At 40.9% G+C, this 22,430-nt stretch overlaps 1 protein-coding gene across 3 annotated transcripts in view; it reads right to left on the bottom strand.

Moving 5' to 3' along the window:
- The window catches only part of LOC138979621 (gastrula zinc finger protein XlCGF58.1-like), a 57,972-nt gene that overhangs the window by 24,851 nt on the left and 10,691 nt on the right, over positions 1-22,430 (bottom strand). Inside the window, exon 3 of one of the 3 annotated variants that reach the window (XM_070352342.1) lies at positions 7,352-11,666. The exons of the other annotated variants lie outside the window; for them this stretch is intronic. Within the exon in view, the coding sequence (XP_070208443.1) occupies positions 10,132-11,666 (1,535 nt within the window). The 3' untranslated portion in view covers positions 7,352-10,131. Of the gene's footprint in view, positions 1-7,351; positions 11,667-22,430 lie in introns of those variants that run through there. 3 annotated transcript variants of the gene reach the window in all.

Raw genomic sequence — 22,430 nt, 5'->3', positions numbered from 1 at the left:
TTTCAAAATTGGCATTACCCCAAACAAGTAAATGCAAACCATCTCAGGTACGGTTTTAGCCGCAGAATTTTGGGTACAGTATCGGGAGAAGTGAAAACAGGTTAGCAAAATGTATTGCGGACTGGTTTACACCCCTGCAAATAGGGGCATGCTTCTGTATTGTTTTTCAGATGGATTGCTGCATTTTATTTGCCAAAGGCAGGATATTCTGTTCGGAGCAAAGCGTTTATTTATGTCATGCAAATAGTGTTGCGGATTGGTTTACACCTCCGTAGATTATTTATGTCATGAAAATAGTGTTGCGGATTGGTTTACACCTCTGCAAATAGGGGTATGTTTCTGTAACCGGTGGTTATTGCAGTTATTAAATTTAGTTATGCGGATTCGTTTACACCTCAAGTCGTGTAAATAGTGTTGCGGATTGGCTTACACCTCTGAAAAAGGGGGTATGATTCTGTAACCGGTGGTTATTGCGTGTTGCGGATTGGTTTACACCTCCGTTGTTTATTTATGTCGTGTTAATAGTGTTGCGGATTGGTTTACACCTCCGTTGTTTATTCATGTCGTGTTAATAGTGTTGCGGATTGGTTTACACCTCCGTTGTTTATTTATGTCGTGTTAATAGTGTTGCGGATTGGTTTACACCTCCGTTTGTTTATTTATGTCGTGTTAATAGTGTTGCGGATTGGTACACCTCCGTTGTTTATTTATGTTGTGTGAATAGTGTTGCGGATTGGTTTACACCTCCGTTGTTTATCTATGTCGTGTTAATAGTGTTGCGGATTGGTTTACAACTCCGTTGGTATGATTCTTTAATATTGCAAATAGGGGTATGATTCTTTAATATATTTAGATTGACTGCTGCATTTTTCATGGTATGTAAAACTACGCAAGATAGGTTAGCAACGCCGCAGTATGTAATGCGAACTAATAGGCAGTAATAGTAGTCTTGTCACGTCTCAAGCCGATTGTTTTGCAGATTGGTTTATCACAGGGAAGCAGGGCTGAACAGAAAGTGCTGCCACATTGGCACAATTAGGTGTCAGTCCCATGTCTGATTGTTTTGCAGATTGGTTTACAACATGGCAGCAGGGTCGAACAGAAAGTGCTGTAACATTGGTACAATTAGGTGTCAGTCCCATGTCTGATTGTTTTGCAGATTGGTTTACAACATGGCAGCAGGGCTGAACAGAAAGTGCTGCCACATTGGCACAATTAGGTGTCAGTCCCATGTCTGATTGTTTTGCAGATTGGTTTACAGCATGGCAGCAGGGATGAACAGAAAGTGCTGCCACATTGGCACAATTAGGTGTCAGTCCCATGTCGGATTGTTTTGCAGATTGGTTTACAACATGGCAGCAGGGCCGAACAGAAAGTGCTGCCACATTGGCACAATTAGGTGTCAGTCCCATGTCTGATTGTTTTGCAGATTGGTTTACAACATGGCAGCAGGGCCGAACAGAAAGTGCTGCCACATTGGCACAATTAGGTGTCAGTCCCATGTCTGATTGTTTTGCAGATTGGTTTACAACATGGCAGCAGGGCCGAACAGAAAGTGCTGCCACATTGGCACAATTAGGTGTCAGTCCCATGTCTGATTGTTTTGCAGATTGGTTTACAACATGGCAGCAGGGCTGAACAGAAAGTGCTGCCACATTGGCACAATTAGGTGTCAGTCCCATGTCGGATTGTTTTGCAGATTGGTTTACAACATGGCAGCAGGGCCGAACAGAAAGTGCTGCCACATTGGCACAATTAGGTGTCAGTCCCATGTCTGATTGTTTTGTAGATTGGTTTACAACATGGCAGCAGGGCCGAACAGAAAGTGCTGCCACATTGATACAATTAGGTGTCAGTCCCAGGTTTTTTTTGTGTTTTTTTTCAGATTGGTTTACATCATCGTAGCAGGGCTGAACAGTTGGTGCTGTCGCATTGGCACAATTATGGGTCAGTCTCATGTCTGATTGATTTGCAGATTGGTTTACAACATGGTAGCAGGGCCGAACAGAAAGTGCTGTCCCGGTGGCACAATTATATGCAGTCTCATGTGTTTTTGCAGATTGGTTTACAGCGGTAGCAGGGCTGAACAGGTAGAGCTGTCACCTTGCACAATTATGTTTCAGTACCATGTTTTTGGCAGATTGGATTACAACATGGCAGGAGGCCTGAGCAGGTAGTGCTGCACACAGCCGCAACTTGTTTGTGGTTTTGCAGGCTGCAAAATTAATCTAAATTTGGTTGAATAAAACATCAATCTTAATCCGGCTATAATGCTAGAGAGTTGTCTTGATGGCTGGGTGTGTGCCTCGCCATGGGATGGTTTTCACCCCCAAGGCGGACAGTATACACATTCAGCAGTAGCGAGGTAGTTAAGTGCATATTTCAGGCGTGTTAAAAGATGTTTTAAATCCATTCTCGCATGTGAGTTCCAGGAATCATGATCACGAGGTCCAATCTTGTCGTCAGGGTGCTGCAGCACCTGGACAGGACGCGACAGGACCTACTCCTGCCGTTGCGGCTCGCGGAGTAGCCAGGCTAGGGTTTTCCCAGGTCCTTGCCAAGCCGCTCAGAGGAACACCACCGAGCAACCTGGTCCTGCACTTGGGTGCCAACGACATCGCCATTTAAGGCTGAATCAAAGGGCAAAGTGCCGAATTCAAAACGAGAATGGCAGAAGTGTCTACCATCTTAACATCTGGAGGATTGACTCTGCCTCCTCCCGGATTTCGTCCACCACAACCAAAGGGGAAACGAACTCTTTAAATCAAACTTCGGAGATTAAATTGCTAAAATTATTTTAAACTAAAACGCCCCTAGAATAAGGATTGGCGGAACATCTATTGCATAGCTGTATGTGGCGGGAGATAAGCATGGTAAAGGGGGACACTGCATTCTGTTGTATTTTGGAGAATTTTACCTGACTTAGGCAGGGTCCACAATGTGAGCCCAAGCGAACCACGGGATGTGGCTAGCGTAACCACGGGGGGTTGTCTACCCCGTGGCCGGTTCTGGATCTTGCTCCCTCCAGAAGACTGAAGCCTGGGGCTGGTAGCAAAGCCCCGCTAAACAGCAGCATGGGTGCCGTAAAGTAAGCACATGGTAATGGTTTCACACCCCGACCATGCTGACTCAGGGGTAAATGAAGGTTTGCAGCGGGAGCTCAGACACGTGGTTGCCAGCTAACATGGGCCAGCTTTTGGAGGGATTCAATTTCATGATTAAGCAGTTTCCCCCCTAAGGAGGGGTTGAATTTCATGATAAAGCAGTTACCCCCCTAACCATGCTTATCTTCCGCCAATCCGTGCCCATATCATGCCAAACCTTTACCTATATATCTTTTTATCAGTCTAGTAAAAATGAACTTGACTGATCATAAGCCTTGTGTTTTTATTGATTATCCCCCCTTAGTATGAGGGGGGATATTTGTGTTGCATGGTTGTTGGTATTGTCACACCCACACACACACACACGCGCGCGCACAAACACTCACACACACACTCACACACACACACCACACACATAAAACACACACTAACACACACACACGCACACGCAAATACACACAGGTATTTATGTGTGTTTGCACGCACGCGAGTGTGTGGGTGTGGGTGTTTGTTTGTGTGTGTGTGTGTGTGTGTGTGTGAGTGAGAGAGAGAGAAAGAAAGGGAGAGAAAGAAAGGAAGAAAGAGAGAGAGAGAGAGAGTCAACCGGAAAGCTCAGTACAGTGCAATAGTTTTTGGCGTGCCACCTCTCAGGTACGTTACAGAATGCTCCAGAATGCTCCCCGCAAACCCCCGTTTCCTAGACCATTCTCGGCGAGCGTTCGCAATTGTTACGCTTCAGTGACCCCGGACGGCCGAGCGCTTGCTAACGCTCGCGAGCGCCACAACAAAACTATGCGTTGCATAGAAAACGTTCGCAAACGTTCTGTGGCGCTCTGCCTATGCAACGCACCCCAGGTGTACACTACACAAGAATGAAAAGAAAAAATGCTTCAAGTACATCTGGAGGAATATCCTTATTTATCAAAGAACATTTACGACAATGTGTTAGCATTTTACCAAGAAGTAATTGTGATATGGTTTGGATAAAAATACGAGATGTGCAAGCCAATAGTAACTTTTTTATTGGATGTGTGTATATTCCTCCTCTGACTTCTTCGTTTGGAAAAGACAACAGCTTGGATATTTGGGACAGACTAGAAGAAAACATTGAAGAATTTGCAACAAAAGGTGACATCATTTTGTGCGGTGATTTCAATGCTAGAACATCTCAGGCTGCAGATTACATAGCAATGGACAGTGATAGCAGTTCATATCATCTACCGAATAATTATATGTTTGATTATTTACACAATCGAATATCAATGGATAACTCAATACACAAAATTGGAAGGAGGTTGATATCAATGTGCATAGATAATAGTTTATACATTTTAAACTAGATGATTACCCGCTTCGCCGGGAAGAAGTAGAGCCGAATACCCGGCCGTCGCCGGGGACCCGGCTTTGCTGGGTGTACGCCGGCTTCGCCGACGCACGAAGGAAGGGAGATCTAAAAATAGTAACGTGCAGTGACCTTCTAAATATAGTAACGTACAAACGGGAATATGGATTGACGCCACACGAAGGAAGGGAGATAAACGCAAAACACTGGAGAAGATAAGGAAGAGTTACTGGGAATGGTGAAATAAACAGAAAAACGAAAATCGGTTCAGCGCTGCGCGCTGAGAGCACGTGTTGAAATATCTCATCGATCAGGTTGTGTCCGGGGTCTCTCTGAATAAGCCCACCAAATTTGAAGCAGATCCATCGAGAACTTTGGCCGTGCATCGCGAAGACACAGACACAAGTCGTATATATATATAGATGGGAGGACTTTGGGAGATCTGAATGGACAATTTACATGCTTTAATCAACATGGTAGTAGTGTTGTGGATTACTTTATTTGTTCAAAAAACGGAAAACAAGACGTTCTTAGAATGAAAGTTCATCCCCTCAATGATTACTCAGATCATTGTCAAATAGAATTGAATATATTTATATCCGGACTTATGAAGAAAAGCAAAATCTTGTCTAAAAATTCCAATTCTTTAAATTCATTACCAAGTGACAATGAAACAACAAGTCGCGTAAGGCGAAAATACAACATTTAGTCAAGTAGCTGTCGAACTCACAGAATGAAACTGAACGCAATGCCATTTTTCAGCAAGACCGTATACTCGTAGCATCGTCAGTCCACCGCTCATGGCAAAGGCAGTGAAATTGACAAGAAGAGCGGGGTAGTAGTTGCGCTAAGAAGGATAGCACGCTTTTCTGTACCTCTCTTTGTTTTAACTTTCTGAGCGTGTTTTTAATCCAAACATATCATATCTATATGTTTTTGGAATCAGGAACCGACAAGGAATAAGATGAAAGTGTTTTTAAATTGATTTGGAAAATTGAATTTTGATAATAATTTTTATATATTTAATTTTCAGAGCTTGTTTTTAATCCAAATATAACATATTTATATGTTTTTGGAATCAACAAATTATGGAGAATAAGATGAACGTAAATTTGGATCGTTTTATACATTTTTATTTTTTTTTTACAATTTTCAGATTTTTAATGACCAAAGTCATTAATTAATTTTTAAGCCACCACGCTGAAATGCAATACCGAAGTCCGGGCTTCGTCGAAGATTACTTGACTAAAATTTCAACCAATTTGGTTGAAAAATGAGGGCGTGACAGTGCCGCCTCAACTTTCACGAAAAGCCGGATATGACGTCATCAAAGACATTTATCCAAAAAATGAAAAAAACGTTCGGGGATTTCATACCCAGGAACTCGCATGTCAAATTTCATAAAGATCGGTCCAGTAGTTTGGTCTGAATCGCTCTACACACACACACGCACAGACAGACAGACACACATACACCACGACCCTCGTTTCGATTCCCCCTCTATGTTAAAACATTTAGTCAAAACTTGACTAAATGTAAAAACAGAATACAGATGGGATGATTTATCAGAAGTAAAATTCATAAAAGCAATTAATCTACCATGGATAAAGGATCAGATTGTTAATTTGGAAAAAAATATAAACAACAATATTATAAACGAATCACTGCCTTCTAATGAAATAAATTCGATGGTCAACGAAATGACAGGGATTATAAAATCAGCTGCAGATATAAGCCTCAACAGAAATATTAAAATACAAAAGAATAGGAAAAAAGCGAATAAAAAATGGTTTGATAAAGATTGTCATAAATACAAAAAAGATATAAAATCAATACTTAACGCTTTAAATAGACAACCATTTAATAAGTATTTACAACAAAAATACTTTGCAAAACGCAAAATTTACAATAGTTTGATAAAGTCAAAGAAACGTAAATTTAAAGATGTATTGGTAAAAAAATTAAATGATGATTTTAATAAAGATCCAAACACTGCATGGAAAATCTTAAAGGATTTACAAACAATGGGTGAGAGAAATACTAAAACTCACCATATAAATATTTCAAAATGGATGTCTCATCTTGAAAAACTAATTGGGACAGAAACCCAGGTGATGCAAGAACAGAGAGAAAAGATAAATCAGGAACTAAACGATATAAAAATGTGTCCCTACAATTCTTTATCAATATTGGATAGAACAATTTCAGACAAAGAAATTAGAGATGCATGTTATCATCAAAAGAATAAAAAATCTCCCGGAAAAGATGGAATCACTAATGAAATGATTAAAGCGAGTCTTCCAAATTTGATAGCACTTATACACAAAATATTTAATATCGTATTTATGACAGGCGTATATCCAACAAATTGGAAGAATGGTGTAAATATTCCATTATACAAAGGCGGTTATCGTGGAATAACATTAGCTAGTACACTGGGGAAAGTTTTCAGCACTATCATCAATATAAGAATAAACGCATTTTTAGAAAGGGAAAATAAATTGATTCCAGAGCAAGTTGGTTTCAGACAAAACAATAGAACAACAGATCAAATATTCATTATTAAGAAACTTGTAGATCAAGCCCTAAAATTAAGAAATGGCAGGTTATATGGGTGTTTTGTTGACTTTCAAAAAGCATTTGATAATGTATGGCATGATGCATTGCTAGTAAAATTAAATCGAATAAGAATAACAGGAAAATTTTTTCACATTATCAACAATATGTATTCTGATGCCACAGTTTGTGTAAAATCCTCTGATGGATACAGTAGGGAACTAATTGTGAAAAAAGGAGTACATCAGGGCAATACATTAAGCCCAACCTTATTCAACATATTCATAAATGATATTACACAAAACTTGTTGGATAATGATTCCCCCAAAATTGAAACTCATTCTAATGATCGAATTTCATGTCTTTTATATGCTGATGATTTAGTTATTTTTTCATCTACAAAGAAAGGCCTACAGCGGAAACTAGATTACTTATATGAATATTGCCAAAAATGGGGATTACAGATCAACAGAAACAAAACCAAAGTAATAGTATTTTCAAAAATAGATCCAAAGGTGCCAATATATTTTCATTGTGGAGAAGACATTATTCAAACAGCTGAAGAATATAAATATTTGGGAGTTGTACTACATAAAAACGGCAATCTAAATAGAGCACAAGATCATCTGAGCAAACAAGCAAACAAAGCACTTCATGCTTTACGTCGAACGTTCCGTAAAACTGATATCAACATAAAAGTTATGTTACAATTGTATGATAGTTTGATTTCACCAATATCAACATATGGTGCAGAAATCTGGTTTCCACACCAGATTAATACAAATGAACTATTAGATTTATCAAAAATGTTTAAAGAATGCATGACTTGTAAATATCAACATGAAAAAGTTCATTCAAAATTCTGTAAACAAATTCTTGGGGTACATAAGAAAACTATGGTAGTACCAGTACTGAGAGAATTAGGAAGATTCCCAGTTAGCATTACAATAATATGTAATATCATTGCGTACTGGTTACACATATTGGATCTTCCAAAAACATCTCATCTGAACAAAATATATAATCTTATGTACACCAAAGGCAGTGAAACATATCCATGGATATCATTTGTAAAACAATTGTTACAAGTCATTGGATTAGATCATGTGTGGAAAAATCAATCCACTTTTAATGTCAAAAGGTTAAAATATGTTATATGTCAAAAATTGGAACTCCAGTATATACAATTCTGGAAAGGTCAAATAAGAAGTTCACCAAAGTTAAATTTTTATCAAAAAATAGTAACAAATTATAAAACGGAACCATATCTGTTATGCATAAAACAAAGAAAATATAAACAATCGTTGTGTAAACTGAGAATAAGTGCCCACGACCTGAAAATTGAAACTGGTAGATACAGCAATACACCAAGGGAAAATAGATTATGTGAAACATGTGGAGTAATAGAAGATGAAATACATTTTTTAGATAACTGCATAGAAAACAACCAATTACGAAAATCTTTCATGAGTGAAATTAATCTACCTATATATTCATATGATGTACCAAGTCAACTTTTGCAAGTAGACAAAGTACAAACTAAATTGGGAGAATTTGTATATAATTGCTTCCAAAAAAAAGAAACAATGTAATCATTTGGTTATTTATCTTTCCGTGTCTTATAAACACTACGTTTCATGACAATAAAGTTTATTCGTATTCGTATTCGTACACACACACACGCAAACAAACAAAAAATGCATTAAAATTGATGTTGTTTGCATTCTATGTAACTGATGAAAGGAACAACTTTTTTTTGGCAAGCACTTTAATTATCTAAAACAAAAACAGAAATAAACGTGTAAACGGCTATTTCTTTACAGCTGCTCTGTCCTGCTAAATTCACGTGCAGCAGGCACTTTGAGCTGCATCACTTCCTTAAACCCGACTCAGTGAAAACAGAGACAGGGTATGTACATATATTTACAGACAGTAACCATGGAAAGAGCCTTATCCCACTTCATACATATTTTTTTCTCTGATTATTTGTTTCTCTGATAACCAGTAGCTTTGATCACAGGCTATATTGAGATCACCATTAGCTGAAATCACTGGTGTCTCAGGTTGTTATATACTGTAGTATCTCAGATCACTATAGTGTGGCAGGGTGTAAATATGCACAGACAGAAAGAGAATCATCAGAGTGAGTCTGCTAGCTTCTTCTTCTTCAGTGTTCCAGAAGTTTCCCATTTGGGTTCCCCACACTATACTCTGATCGAGAGCATAGTCAGCTCACTCCGCTTTCGTTGAGTAGGCATGCTGGGTATTTTCGTGTTTCCATAAACCACCGAACTCCGACATGGATTACAAGATCTTTTCCGTGCGCACTTGGTCTTGTGCTTGTGTGTACACACGAAGGGGGTTAAGACACTAGCAGGTCTGCAAATAAGTTGACCTGGGAGATCGGAAAAATCTCCACTCTTAACCCACCAGGCGGCAGCGACCGGGATTCGAACTCACAACCTCCCGATTACGGGGCCCACGTCTTACCACCACGCCACTGCGCCCGTCAGTCTGCTAAGTGGGTGCGTCAAATTCACTTTGAGGGAAATAAAAAGATAAATGTTTTTGTTTTAAATAATATTAAAAAAAAGAATAGTTTGGTTAAATCCAAAAACAAAGAGGCTGCCAACATTCCAAATTTCAATACTTCTTCATTCGCTTGTGGTTTACAAGCAAGCGGCCGAAAACTCAGCCAAGCTAAGCGCTTGTTACTTATTGTTTGTCTGTGCACTTAAAAGACCGTTGGGTCGACATATATTTGTGACTGTAATGTATTGTTTTGTCAATAACAAACGTTCCCACAAATTACCTTTCTTGTTCTTTTATTCTCAGCCTCAGGTTAGCTAAATTCACCCAATATCAAATAAAGGCTAGGGACAGGAGACTTGACCAGTCTCTCTGCTATTACTTTTTGACCGAGTAGTCTGCTGGGTGCTCTCCGGTGAGTGGTTAGTTTAACGGTCCATTGTTATCTTTACAAGTGAATACAATGGAACCCCCTTTTAAGACCCCCAATATAAGACTCCCTCCCCTTTAAGATCGTATTACTCAGATTATCTTTTCATATTCATAACCTGTGTAAATTTACCTCCATTTTAATATTTGATTATCCCAGATTTTCGGAGGTCATGGCTTTTCTCCAGTATGCGTTAACATATGCATCTTTAAACTCACTTTACGAGCAAATTTTGCTGAACATCCTGGGCAGGAATGTGGCTTTTCTCCAGTATGCCTTAACATGTGGATCTTTAAACTCTGTTTGTGAGCAAATTTGGCTGTACATTGTTGGCAGGCATGTGGCTTTTCTCCAGTATGTATTAACACGTGGATCTTTAAATGTTTCTGAGCAAATTTTGCTGTACACTCAGGGCAGACATGTGGCTTTTCTCCTGTATGTGTTAACATATGCTTCTTTAAACTCCCTTTGTGAGCAAATTTGGCTGTACATTGTTGGCAGGCATGTGGCTTTTCTCCAGTATGCATTAACACGTGGGTCTTTAATTGTTGTTTTTGAGAAAATGTTGCTGTACATTGAGGGCAGACATGTGGCTTTTCTGCAGTATGTATTAACATGTGGGTCTTTAAATTTCCTTTCAGGGCAAATGTTGCTGCACAATGAGGGCAGAGATGTGGCTTTTCTCCAGTATGCCGAAACATGTGGCTCTTTAAACTCTCTTTATGAGCAAATTTTGCTGTACAATGAGGGCAGGCATGTGGCTTTTCTCCAGTATGCCGAAACATGTGGTTCTTTACACTCTCTTTATGAGCAAATTTTGCTGTACAATGAGGGCAGGCATGTGGCTTTTCTCCTGTATGTATTAACATATGTTTCTTTAAACTCCCTTTGTGAGCAAATTTTGCTGTACACTCAGAGCAGACATGTGGCTTTTCTCCTGTATGTATTAACATATGTTTCTTTAAACTGTCTTTTTGAGAAAATTTGGCTGTACAATGAGGGCAGACATGTGGCTTTTCTCCTGTATGTGTAAACATATGTTTCTTTAAACTCACTTTTTGAAAATATTTGGCTGTACAATGAGGGCAGACATGTGGCTTTTCTCCTGTATGTGTTAACATATGCCTCTTTAAATTCCCTTTGTGAGCAAATTTGGCTGTACAATGAGGGCAGACATGTGGCTTTTCTCCTGTATGTGCTAACATGTGGATTTTCAAATTATCGTTTTGAGCAAATTTTGCTGAACATTTTGGGCAGACATGAGGCTTTTCTCCAGTATGTGTTAACATGTGGCTCTCTAAATGAGGTTTCTGGGATTTCGAGTCACTGTGTTCCATACTCTCGACGTTTTGTGCTGAGTCTACTGGCTCTTGTTTGACTTGCACTTGACAATCACAGCCTGTAGGCACAGGAGAGAATGCATCTATCACACCGCCAGAAACAATACTTGCGCCACGCTCACACAAACTTGTAGCAGTGCTGTCTTCTGCATCTGAACTGCTCGTCTCAGTCCAAGCTGGGAATGCCTCTGTCTTGACTTCAGCTGCTGAATTGCCCGTTTCGGTCGAAGCTGGGAATGCCTCTGTCTTGACTTCAGCTGCTGAATTGCTCGTTTCGGTCAAAGCTGGGAATGCCTCTGTCTTGACTTCAGCTGCTGAATTGCTCGTCTCAGTCAAAGCTGGGAATGGCTCTGTCTTGACTTCAGCTGTTGAAAAAGAGGCACATAATATTTGTGTAATCCATGTGTGTCAAAATGAAAAAAGCAACACAACCATCGCGATATAACCTTGAACGGTTGAAAACGACGTTAAACACTAAATAAAGAAAGAAAGGATCTCCAGATGTGTCAATACATACGAGTCATTTTTCAAAGCTGGTGAATTCTTACGTTGGTCACTTAAAATGAAATTTTCACAGAAGCAAATGTGTAAGAAAAATGAGAACAGGCTCGGTACATATATTGGAAGCTAGAGTTCATTTACACCATAAGTTGATTTTGGATGATTTGTTGAAATGTGTCAAGCGCAAAGAGCATAATTGTAAAGTTATGATGTTGCGCTATATAAATGCTCATTTATTATTATTATTATTATTAAAAGTCACTTTGTGAAACTATAAAGGTTCATTCCTGTGCAAATGTTTTTTTCCTTTGTGTTTGAGACCCCCTTGAAGTTGAAAAAGCGTTACGTACGCATCGAATGTTGTCACGCTCACTTAGATTTGTCCAACCTCTGTTACAATCATTAATTCTTTTGCAAACAAGTCAACAAGTGTAGAAGATGCAGAAAATGCATTCATTCAACCGAAGACACAATTTGGACGAATTTGATGTCACAGACTTTCTTTCTTTCTTTATTTGGTGTTTAACGTCGTTTTCAACCACGAAGGTTATATCGCGACGAGGGAAAGGGGGGAGATGGGATAGGGGAAAGGGGGGAGATGGGATAGAGCCACTTGTTAAGTGTTTCTTGTTCACAAAAGCACTAATAAAAAAATTGCTCCAGGGGCTTGCAACGTAGTACAATATATGACCTGACTGGGAGAATGCAAGTTTCCAGTACAAAGGACTAAACATTTCTTACATACTGCTTGACTAAAATCTTTACAAACATTGACTATATTCTATACAAGAACCACTTAACAAGGGTTTGTTTGTTTGTTTGTTTGTTTGTTTGTTTGCTTAACGCCCAGCCGACCACGAAGGGCCATATCAGGGCGGTGCTGCTTTGACATATAACGTGCGCCACACACAAGACAGAAGTCGCAGCACAGGCTTCATGTCTCACCCAGTCACATTATTCTGACACCGGACCAACCAGTCCTAGCACTAACCCCATAATGCCAGACGCCAGGCGGAGCAGCCACTAGATTGCCAATTTTAAAGTCTTAGGTATGACCCGGCCGGGGTTCGAACCCACGACGACCTCCCGATCATGGGGCGGACGCCTTACCACTGGGCCAACCGTGCCGGTCTTAACAAGGGTAAAAAGTGAAAAATTTTATGGGTGAGAAAAGGAAAGTAAAAGGACTTTGGGGAGGCAGAAATAGAGAAGAAACAAGAAAAAGATCCTAATTAGGTTCACGGCATCGAGAGTGATGCGACCTTCTCTCAGAAGTTAGTAGAGAAGGCTCCCCCATCCACCACCCGGGGGACTACGCCAATTAGGGGGCGCGAGGGATGTCACAGAGTTTTTTTGTGTCACAAGTGATGCATTCGTTACGGTCATTTTCATTATAAAGCTAGAATCAATTCAACTGAATAAAAGCATACATTTTCACGTTTTCCCCTTTGTTTATCACCCAGCCATACAGATGCGTGACACTTTTTCACACAATTTGTCAAGAATAATGACGTCAGACATTTTGGAAGGGTACATTCGTAACGCCCTTTGCTATCGGCAGAGATGCAGACCCGGATTGCTTGGACATAGCCAATTTCTCAGAATTAACATCAGAAAGTTAACTGGTTATGTGAACTGCTCAGATCATGGGTAAAATTGACACCTCCAAAATAAAATTCTCATTTTAAAGCCATCCATTTGAGTTAGAAGGAAACAAAGCATACTATGCTGCTTAGCTTGAAATGAACAATAAAGAAATGAAAAAACCAACATCATTGTTTTGTGTGTGTGGATTTTAAACACATATTCACAACACACAGTAGAAAATGGCGACTGATTTGTTGCACAGCGACAGTACACTTTTTCAATCCAGTCCAGTACTTTCATAAATGACAGAAGAAAGCAATGGAGGCCTGCATACTACAGTCTTATTGTTCCTCTACGTCCCTGAGTGATAAAATGCTGCAGTTAACTGTCTTTTGAAATGTTATAGCACCCAGCAGATTTGTCTTCCTTTGGTGTCACAAGGTATGGGAAAAATTGAGGCAGGTCGCATTCTTGCAAAAAATCATTAACAACAAAGAAAAGTCATTTTTTTCATAGAAATAGAGAAGGTTTACCATAATAATGTGCTTAAAAAAAATAAAAACATCTAAGTGTCGGCAGAACACAACTCATTAAAGGCTCAGTAAGCCTCCCATAAACCATCACAGATACTGCCAAGCTTTTACACACAGTACAAACAACCTTTCATTTAGGCACTCACCGCTTGAGAACATCCTAGGTGCCCTCCATAAAGAGCTAGCAATTTTTATTTTTGCGTGGTTTATCTTACCCCTGAGCCATTGTAAACCCGTGTGATCCAGTTTCCCTTTTTCACAATGCAGTCGTCAGTTAGAAATTTAAAATGGGACTCGCTGTGAGCTTATCTGCAATAGCACATTATTATGTACCTCTGACTATGCACAAAACAAACGGCTGTGGTTCACAAGAACTCTCGGGATGGTTTTTGACTGTACAGAGGAACTGGCGATAGGCATAAACTGTCGTCTGCTACGAGAACCACGACCTTGCATGACCCTGCTTCCGGGCGTTTCTTTTTTCAAATTTTCGAAACTTCGAATTGTACTGATCTTGTCTTGATGAAAAAAGAATTCTTTTATGATTTAAGAATGTTTGTGTAACAAGCTGTAACAAGCTGTCAATTTATTATTTAGATTTTAAAAGTTAGGTCTAGCGCCAAAACGCAATGCGCTCCGATTGTGGAGGAGACAATCCGCAAAATTAATTCTTTGAAAATTGCTCGCTCTTTACGTAGGGCACCTAGGATGTTCCCGTTTGGTGAGCGTTCAAATGGAAGGGTGTTTCTACTGTGTGTAAAAGCCTGACAGTATCTGTGATGGTTTACGGGAGGCGCACTGTGCCTTTAAGTCAAATGAGTTTGGTGTCACAGTGTTATGAGCGGAAGATTGTGTTCAAACGCTGTAGTAGTCGCAAATTTTATTGAAAAATTGCTGTCTGTATCATAATCAGCACCCATAGACTTTCAATGCACCAAGTATTGTGTAAAAACATGATGCAATTGAGAGCGTGACCTTATTTTTTGTGGCGTCACACTTATCCAACCTGTTATGGGTGGAAGATTTGATCATAAAATTTGATCATATCTCAAAAACTACTAAGTGATTCTTTATGAAATTTGATATTGATATTTTTGAGGGGATTTTCTCGCAGAGGTTTTCTCCGTTTATTGATAGGACAGTTTGATGACATCATATTTTCCCCGTTTGCCAAAAAATTGAGGCAGCACTTTTACAGTTTCAGTTTTTCATCAATTTGATCAAAATTGTTATCACACAATCTTAAATCTAGGCCGGACAATAGGATTGCATTTCAGATTGGCACCTTACATTTTTGTTTTTAAAATTTTCGTTCAAAATATGTAATTTTTCAATTTTGTAAAAAATAATATTTGAAAGCAAAAAAGTGATATTGGTGTATTCCCTATTGCTACATAGTGTATCTAAAACTATATAGTTTTGTTGTATTGTATTGAAAATTATGCTTACAGATTAAGAAAACCTTTAAATAACCACTATCTTTATTTATGCAAAAAGACAATTTAAATCAACTTCTGTCTATTTCTTAGTATTTTCTGATTCCAAAAATATATAGTTTTATGGAGTTTGATGTCGAAAATTTGCTCAAACTCACGGTGTGTCAACTGATTCCGTTCATCCACTGGATGTTTCCGTTCATACGGCCTCATTTCCGTCACTTGCTTGGGGAAAAACGTTGTGGTAAGTCGTATGGGCTGCGTGCTCGTGTGATATTGAAAGAATAAGGTTGGGAAATGGTTGGGCTATGTGTACGATAAGTACCAAGGTGCTAGTAATCCTAACGATAACACACGCGGGCCGAACGTAGCAAAATTGCCTGATTTTTTAACATTTTCTTGTTTTTCTCGCTCTGTTATCGAATCTGACCCCTGATTTGCACATGATCACCAAAACCATTGCCTGTTACGACATTTCGCTTGAACAGAAGTTTATGGAAACCCATGGCTTTTGTACAATCGGTTATCCCTTGTCTTTTGAAAACATGCAGATTCCGTTCATACACCATGTTTTCGTTCGTACAAAAGTGCATGTTTCCGTTCGTACGAAAAGCGTTTCAGTTCATACACATTCGTTAGATTAGAGTGAAACAGGCCCCCACAACAAGTTCTGTGTATTCCAATCGTCTTCAAATAGCATAGCACAAAGTACAAATGCGTGTGATAATTACTGGACCTATGTGAACCTTAAGATGAATTGAATTTGCATAAATACATTTCGGCCTTAGATATAAATGAGTTTATGATAAAGCGAAAGCAACCTGCAAGTGAGCCGTTTGAGAAGGGCTTAAGCAAACAAGTCATTCTCAAACGGCTTATTATTATTCAGTTTGCGTTCTATTCCATTCGATCTACATTTCCGAGAACAACAGACAACTGAAGCTGAAGGAAAAAAGACGACCAGGCATCCTCAAGCGACGAACACGGTTTCAATTTTACTCTCTTTTTATCTTTAGTAGGCTTGGGTTTATTATGCTAAAGAATCGTGAATTTTTGTCAGTAGATTAATGGCTTTAACTTAATCGATCGGAAGCATGGGTCGACATAAGACCAATTTCCTTTGTTCTCGGGGTGGCAGAGCGGGTGGCTGATTTTGCGCTGGAGTTCATATTGCCTATCGCTACACTAGAGGAACTCTTTAATCTGCTACCTATAATTCGGGACAGTGCTGCCGTCGGGCAACGTTATCGAACTTATTCCTCCTGATTGTAGTAATGAGTCTAAAAATAGCAGTAAGCTTCTAGCAGCATTATTACTGTGGCCGGGGGCACGCGCGTGATGAGTCATGCGACCTACTTTAGACAAGCAGTGGAATCGGGTTGCTTTTAGAGTGGCGAATTGCACCCCGAAACTGACAAGTTCGAATGAGGAATTCGTTGAAGTAATCAATTCCATCGAATATTCATCGAGGATGAAAGTAGCTTGTTCATTTCAATGGTTGGGATTCTCTCAGGTGCCAGGAGATAAGGCTTCGTTTCTCTCGCTTACCCTATAACACATGCGTTTATTTGATGTTGAATATCCTGTTAATTGGCTAAGTATTGAGCCACTAGCTTTGGAGTGCAAATGTTAGCAATACTAGTGGCATAGCACTAACAAAGATTAGAAGTTCACCCAATCGGAGTGGGGCACCACTCATTTCTCCTTGGTGTTAACGGCATCATCCCAGCCGACCACGAAAGGCCATATCAGGGCGGTGCTGCTTTGACATATAACGTGCGCCACACACAAGACAGAATTCGCAGCACAGGCTTCATGTCTCACCCAGTCACATTATTCTGACACCGGACCAACCAGTCCTAGCACTAACCCCATAATGCCAGACGCCAGGCGGAGCAGCCACTAGATTGCCAATTTTAAAGTCTTAGGTATGACCTAGTGGCCGGGGTTCGAACCCACGACCTCCCGATCACGGGGCGGACGCCTTACCACTAGGCCAACCGTGCCGGTATCGAAATTCGTCATATGCTCTTAGGCAATACATTGTTACACGTGAAGTTATGCTCGCAGCTGCTGGCCGGGGTCCGAGTTTCGCGACCTACTTAGCGGTAGTGGTCTAAGGGAAGCAACTGCAGCTGCATAGTATGTATAGCAATGATGTCAGACCTCCCTTGGAAACTTCCTTGGATTAGGATTTCTTTAGGTAAACGGGAATAGTTAAAACCTGCGCAGGTTTGTTAATTCTTAGCGGTAGTGGTCTAAGGGAGGAATAGCTAAAACCTGTGCAGGCTTTTTCATTAAAACAGACAGTCAAGTTACCTTTGGGTAATAAATAAAAGCAATTTGGCTGTTGATGCTTACGCACAATATTAAACACCATCATAGCGGTAAGTAAGGAATTATTAGGTTTGGTGGAGAAATGTCCGTTTTTAAATTGCTAATATTAGTTATGTTGGTGTGGTTAATGCACGGAGAGAGTGAACAAAAAACACCATCATAGCGGTAAGTAAGGAATTATAAGGTTTAGTGGGGAAATGTCCGTTTTTTAAATTGCTAATATTAGTTATGTTGGTGTGGTTAATGCACGGAGAGAGTGAACATTCATACGTAGAAGGGAGGGGAAACCTGGCAACAACATGACAGGCCAGATGTAATAAACTAAGTCAGTAATTGTGCTACTGTTAGTTTGCACAGTGCAAAGACGTCCGGGCGTGGAGAAACAAAGGAAAGCGCCCAGCAAGGCTGGGGGCAAAGGTCGGGGCCAGACAACGACGGCAGCCGAGTCGGCTCCTGTTCACAGCAGCGACAGCCGAGGAGCCTGGTTTGAAGGGCCAGGCAGGAACCCTAGCAGGGGCATGGATTGATGGTTTGTTTAGCAGGTTAAGGGGTCTAGAAGAGCGGCTGATGAGGCTAGGCAGGAATCAGAACACAGGGTAAGGGCTCTAGAGCCAGAAGAGTCTTGCTTTAGATATTAAAACCCCTCGCGGGACACCTATTATATAGCTGCTAGTGGCGGGGGATAAGCATGGTAAACAGGCAAGACAAGGGGTGTTGTCGATCCCGGGTTCGGTTCTAGATCCTGCCCCCCAGAAGAAGCCGAAGCCTGGGGCTGGTAGCAAATCAAAACAAACCAGCAGCATGGGTGCCAAAGCCAATGCATGGCAATGTATTCTCATCCCTACCAAGCTGACTGAGGTAAAATATGGTTTCCAGCTAAGCTAGGACTGGATGTTGCCAGCTAGCCTGGGGCCGGGTTGGGGGGGGGGGGGGGATTAATTTTCATGGTAAAGTAGTACCCCTCGCGATGCTTGTCTCCCGCCAATCAGTGACCTTAAATTTAAAAGGCAGAAGTTACTAACAATTTTGTATCCCATGTTTCAGGATAAAGTAGTACCCCTAATAATGCTTGTCTCCCGCCAATCTGGGACCTTAAATTTAAAATGCAGAAGTCACGGGAAATTTGGTATCCCAGCATTCAAATGCGGGCACCAAAACATTCAAAATGATAGGGGAAAACCGAACAATTACAATTAAATTGAACCTGGTCAGGTGGCTACTAAATTTAGTTACGCGGATTGGTTTACACCTCCGTAGTTTATATTTGTCGTGTAAATAGTTTTGCGGATTGGTTTACACCTCCGTGGTTTATTTATGTCGGGTAAATAATGTTGCGGATTGGTTTACACCTCCGTAGTTTATTTATGTCGTGCAAATAGTGTTGCGGATTGGTTCACACCTCCGTAGTTTAATTATGTCGTGTAAATCGTGTTGCGGATTGGTTCACACCTCCGTAGTTTATTTATGTCGTGTAAATAGTGTTGCGGATTGGTTCACACCTCCGTAGTTTATTTATGTCGTGTAAATCGTGTTGCAGATTGGTTCACACCTCCGTAGTTTATTTATGTCGTGTAAATAGTGTTGCGGATTGGTTTACACCCCCGTAGTTTATTTATGTCGTGTAAATACTGTTGCGGGTTGGTTTACACCTCCGTAGTTTATTTATGTCGTGTAAATCGTGTTGCAGATTGGTTCACACCTCCGTAGTTTATTTATGTCGTGTAAATAGTGTTGCGGATTGGTTTACACCCCCGTAGTTTATTTATGTCTTGTAAATCGTATTGCGGGTTGGTTTACACCCCCGTAGTTATTTATGTCGTGTAAATAGTGTTGCGGAATGGTTTACACCCCCATAGTTATTTATGTCGTGTAAATCGTGTTGCGGATTGGTTTACACCCCCGTAGTTTATTTGTGTCGTGTAAATAGTGTTGCGGATTGGTTTACACCCCCGTAGTTTATTTATGTCGTGTAAATAGTGTTGCGGAATGGTTTACACCCCCGTAGTTATTTATGTCGTGTAAATAGTGTTGGAAATTGAATTACACCTCTGCAAATAGGGGTATGATTCAGTAATATACTTAGATTGATTGCTACATTTTGATGTAATGTAACAACACCGCAGTATGTAATGCAAGCGATTATGCAGTAATAGTAGTGCTGTCACATTGGCACAATTATGTGTCAGTCTCATGTTTGCTTTTGCAGATTGGTTTACAACATGGTAGCAGGGCTGAACAGATCACATTGGCACAATTATGTGTCAGTCTCATGTTTGCTTTTGCAGATTGGTTTACAACATGGTAGCAGGGCTGAACAGATCACATTGGCACAATTATGTGTCAGTCTCATGTTTGCTTTTGCAGATTGGTTTACAACATGGTAGCAGGGCTGAACAGATCACATTGGCACAATTATGTGTCAGTCTCATGTTTGCTTTTGCAGATTGGTTTACAACATGGTAGCAGGGCTGAACAGATCACATTGGCACAATTATGTGTCAGTCTCATGTTTGCTTTTGCAGATTGGTTTACAACATGGTAGCAGGGCTGAACAGATCACATTGGCACAATTATGTGTCAGTCTCATGTTTGCTTTTGCAGATTGGTTTACAACATGGTAGCAGGGCTGAACAGATCACATTGGCACAATTATGTGTCAGTCTCATGTTTGCTTTTGCAGATTGGTTTACAACATGGTAGCAGGGCTGAACAGATCACATTGGCACAATTATGTGTCAGTCTCATGTTTGCTTTTGCAGATTGGTTTACAACATGGTAGCAGGGCTGAACAGATCACATTGGCACAATTATGTGTCAGTCTCATGTTTGCTTTTGCAGATTGGTTTACAACATGGTAGCAGGGCTGAACAGATCACATTGGCACAATTATGTGTCAGTCTCATGTTTGCTTTTGCAGATTGGTTTACAACATGGTAGCAGGGCTGAACAGATCACATTGGCACAATTATGTGTCAGTCCAATGTTTTGTTGTTGTTGCAGATTTGTTTGCAAAATGGTATCTGGAATGAACAGATGGTGCTTGTCGCATTGGCACAATTAGGTGTCAGTGCAATGTTTTTTGGTTTTTTTTCAGATTTGTTTACAAAATGGTATCTGGGCTGAACAGATGTGCTTGTCGCCTTGCACAATTAGGTGTCAGTGCAATGTTTTTTGTTTTTTTTTGCAGATTTGTTTACAAAATGGTATCAGGGCTGAACAGGTGGTGCTTGTCGCCTTGCACAATTAAGTGTCAGTCTCATGCTTGATTGTTTTGCAGATTGGTTTACAACGGTAGCAGGGCTGAACAAATAGTGCTGTCACCTTGCACAATTATGTTTCAGTCTCAAGTTTTTGTTTTTGTTTGGTTTACAACATGGTAGCAGGGCTGAACTGGTAGTGCTGGCACATAGTCGCAACTTGCAGGCTCATGATTGTGGTTTTGCAGATGGCAAAATTAATCCGAATCCGGCTGAATGCAAAATTAATCTAAATCCGGCCATAATGCTAGAGAGTTATCTTGACGGCTGGGTGTGTGCCTCGCAAGGGGACGGGTTTCACCCCCAAGGCGGACAGTATACACATTCAGCAGTAGTGAGGTAGTTAAGTGTATATTTCAGGCGTGTTAGATGATGTTTTAAATCCATTCTCTCATGTGAGTTCCAGGAATCATGATCTCGGGGTCCAATCTCGTCGTCGGGCTGCAGCAGCACCTGGACAGGACATGACATGACCTACCCCTGCCGTTGCGGCTCGCGAAACAGCCGGGTCTAGGGTTTCCCCAGGCCCTTGCCAAGCCGCTCAGTGCCAGCAGAGGCACCCCACCGTGCAACCTGGTCCTGTGGGCGCGAACGATATCGCCGGGGTAGACCAAAAGCAGTGGCTGCTGGAACTCGAACTTGTCTGCTTCATCAAGGCATACTATCCGGCGGTGATCTTGGTGTGGTCGGACAAGCTACCCCGCATGGCATGGCGGCAAGCCCATACCCCGCAAGGTGCGGAAAACTCGCGTCGAAGGCTCAATTGAAGGGCCAGGGGCCGAATCCTGAAGGAGAATGGCAAAGTGATATACCACCAGAGCATTGGCATGGATTGCCTCCTCCCTGATGGTGTCCACCTCAACCATAGGGGAAATTAACTATTCCAAGAAAAACTCACAGCAACTCACAAACATTATCTTAAATTAAACGTCCCTAATATACGGATTTGCGGAACACCTAATACATAGCTGTTAGTGGCGGGAAATAAGCATGGTAAAGGGGGACACTGCATTCTGCTGTATTTTGGTAGATTGTTACCGGACTTACGCAGGGTCCACAGGTGAGCCCAAGTGAACCACGGGATGTGGCAACCGTAACCACGGGATGGGATATCCCGTGGCCGGTTCTGGACCCCGCTCCCTCCAGATCTGAGGCCTGGGGCTGGTAGCAAAGCCCCCCAAAACAGCAGCATGGGTGCCGGAAAGCAAGCACATGGTAATGGTTTCACACCCCGACCATGCTGACTCAGGGGCAAATGAAGGTTTGCAGTGGATCTCCGACCCGTTGTTGCCAGTCAAACTGGGCCCAGCTTTTGGAGGGATGGAATTTCACAATAAAGCAGTTACCCCCCCTTAGCCATGCTTATCTTCTGCCAATCCATGCCCATTTTATGCCAAAACCTTTACCTATGTTGATTTATCAGTCCAGTAAAAATGAACTTGACTGGTCATAAGGCTTGTGTTTCATTGATTATCTCC

The sequence above is a fragment of the Littorina saxatilis genome, linkage group LG11 (assembly GCF_037325665.1).
Source record: "Littorina saxatilis isolate snail1 linkage group LG11, US_GU_Lsax_2.0, whole genome shotgun sequence".
NCBI lineage: Eukaryota > Metazoa > Mollusca > Gastropoda > Littorinimorpha > Littorinidae > Littorina > Littorina saxatilis.
The sequence above is the reverse complement of the archived record's forward strand: the minus strand, read 5'-3'. Positions and strand labels throughout refer to the sequence as shown.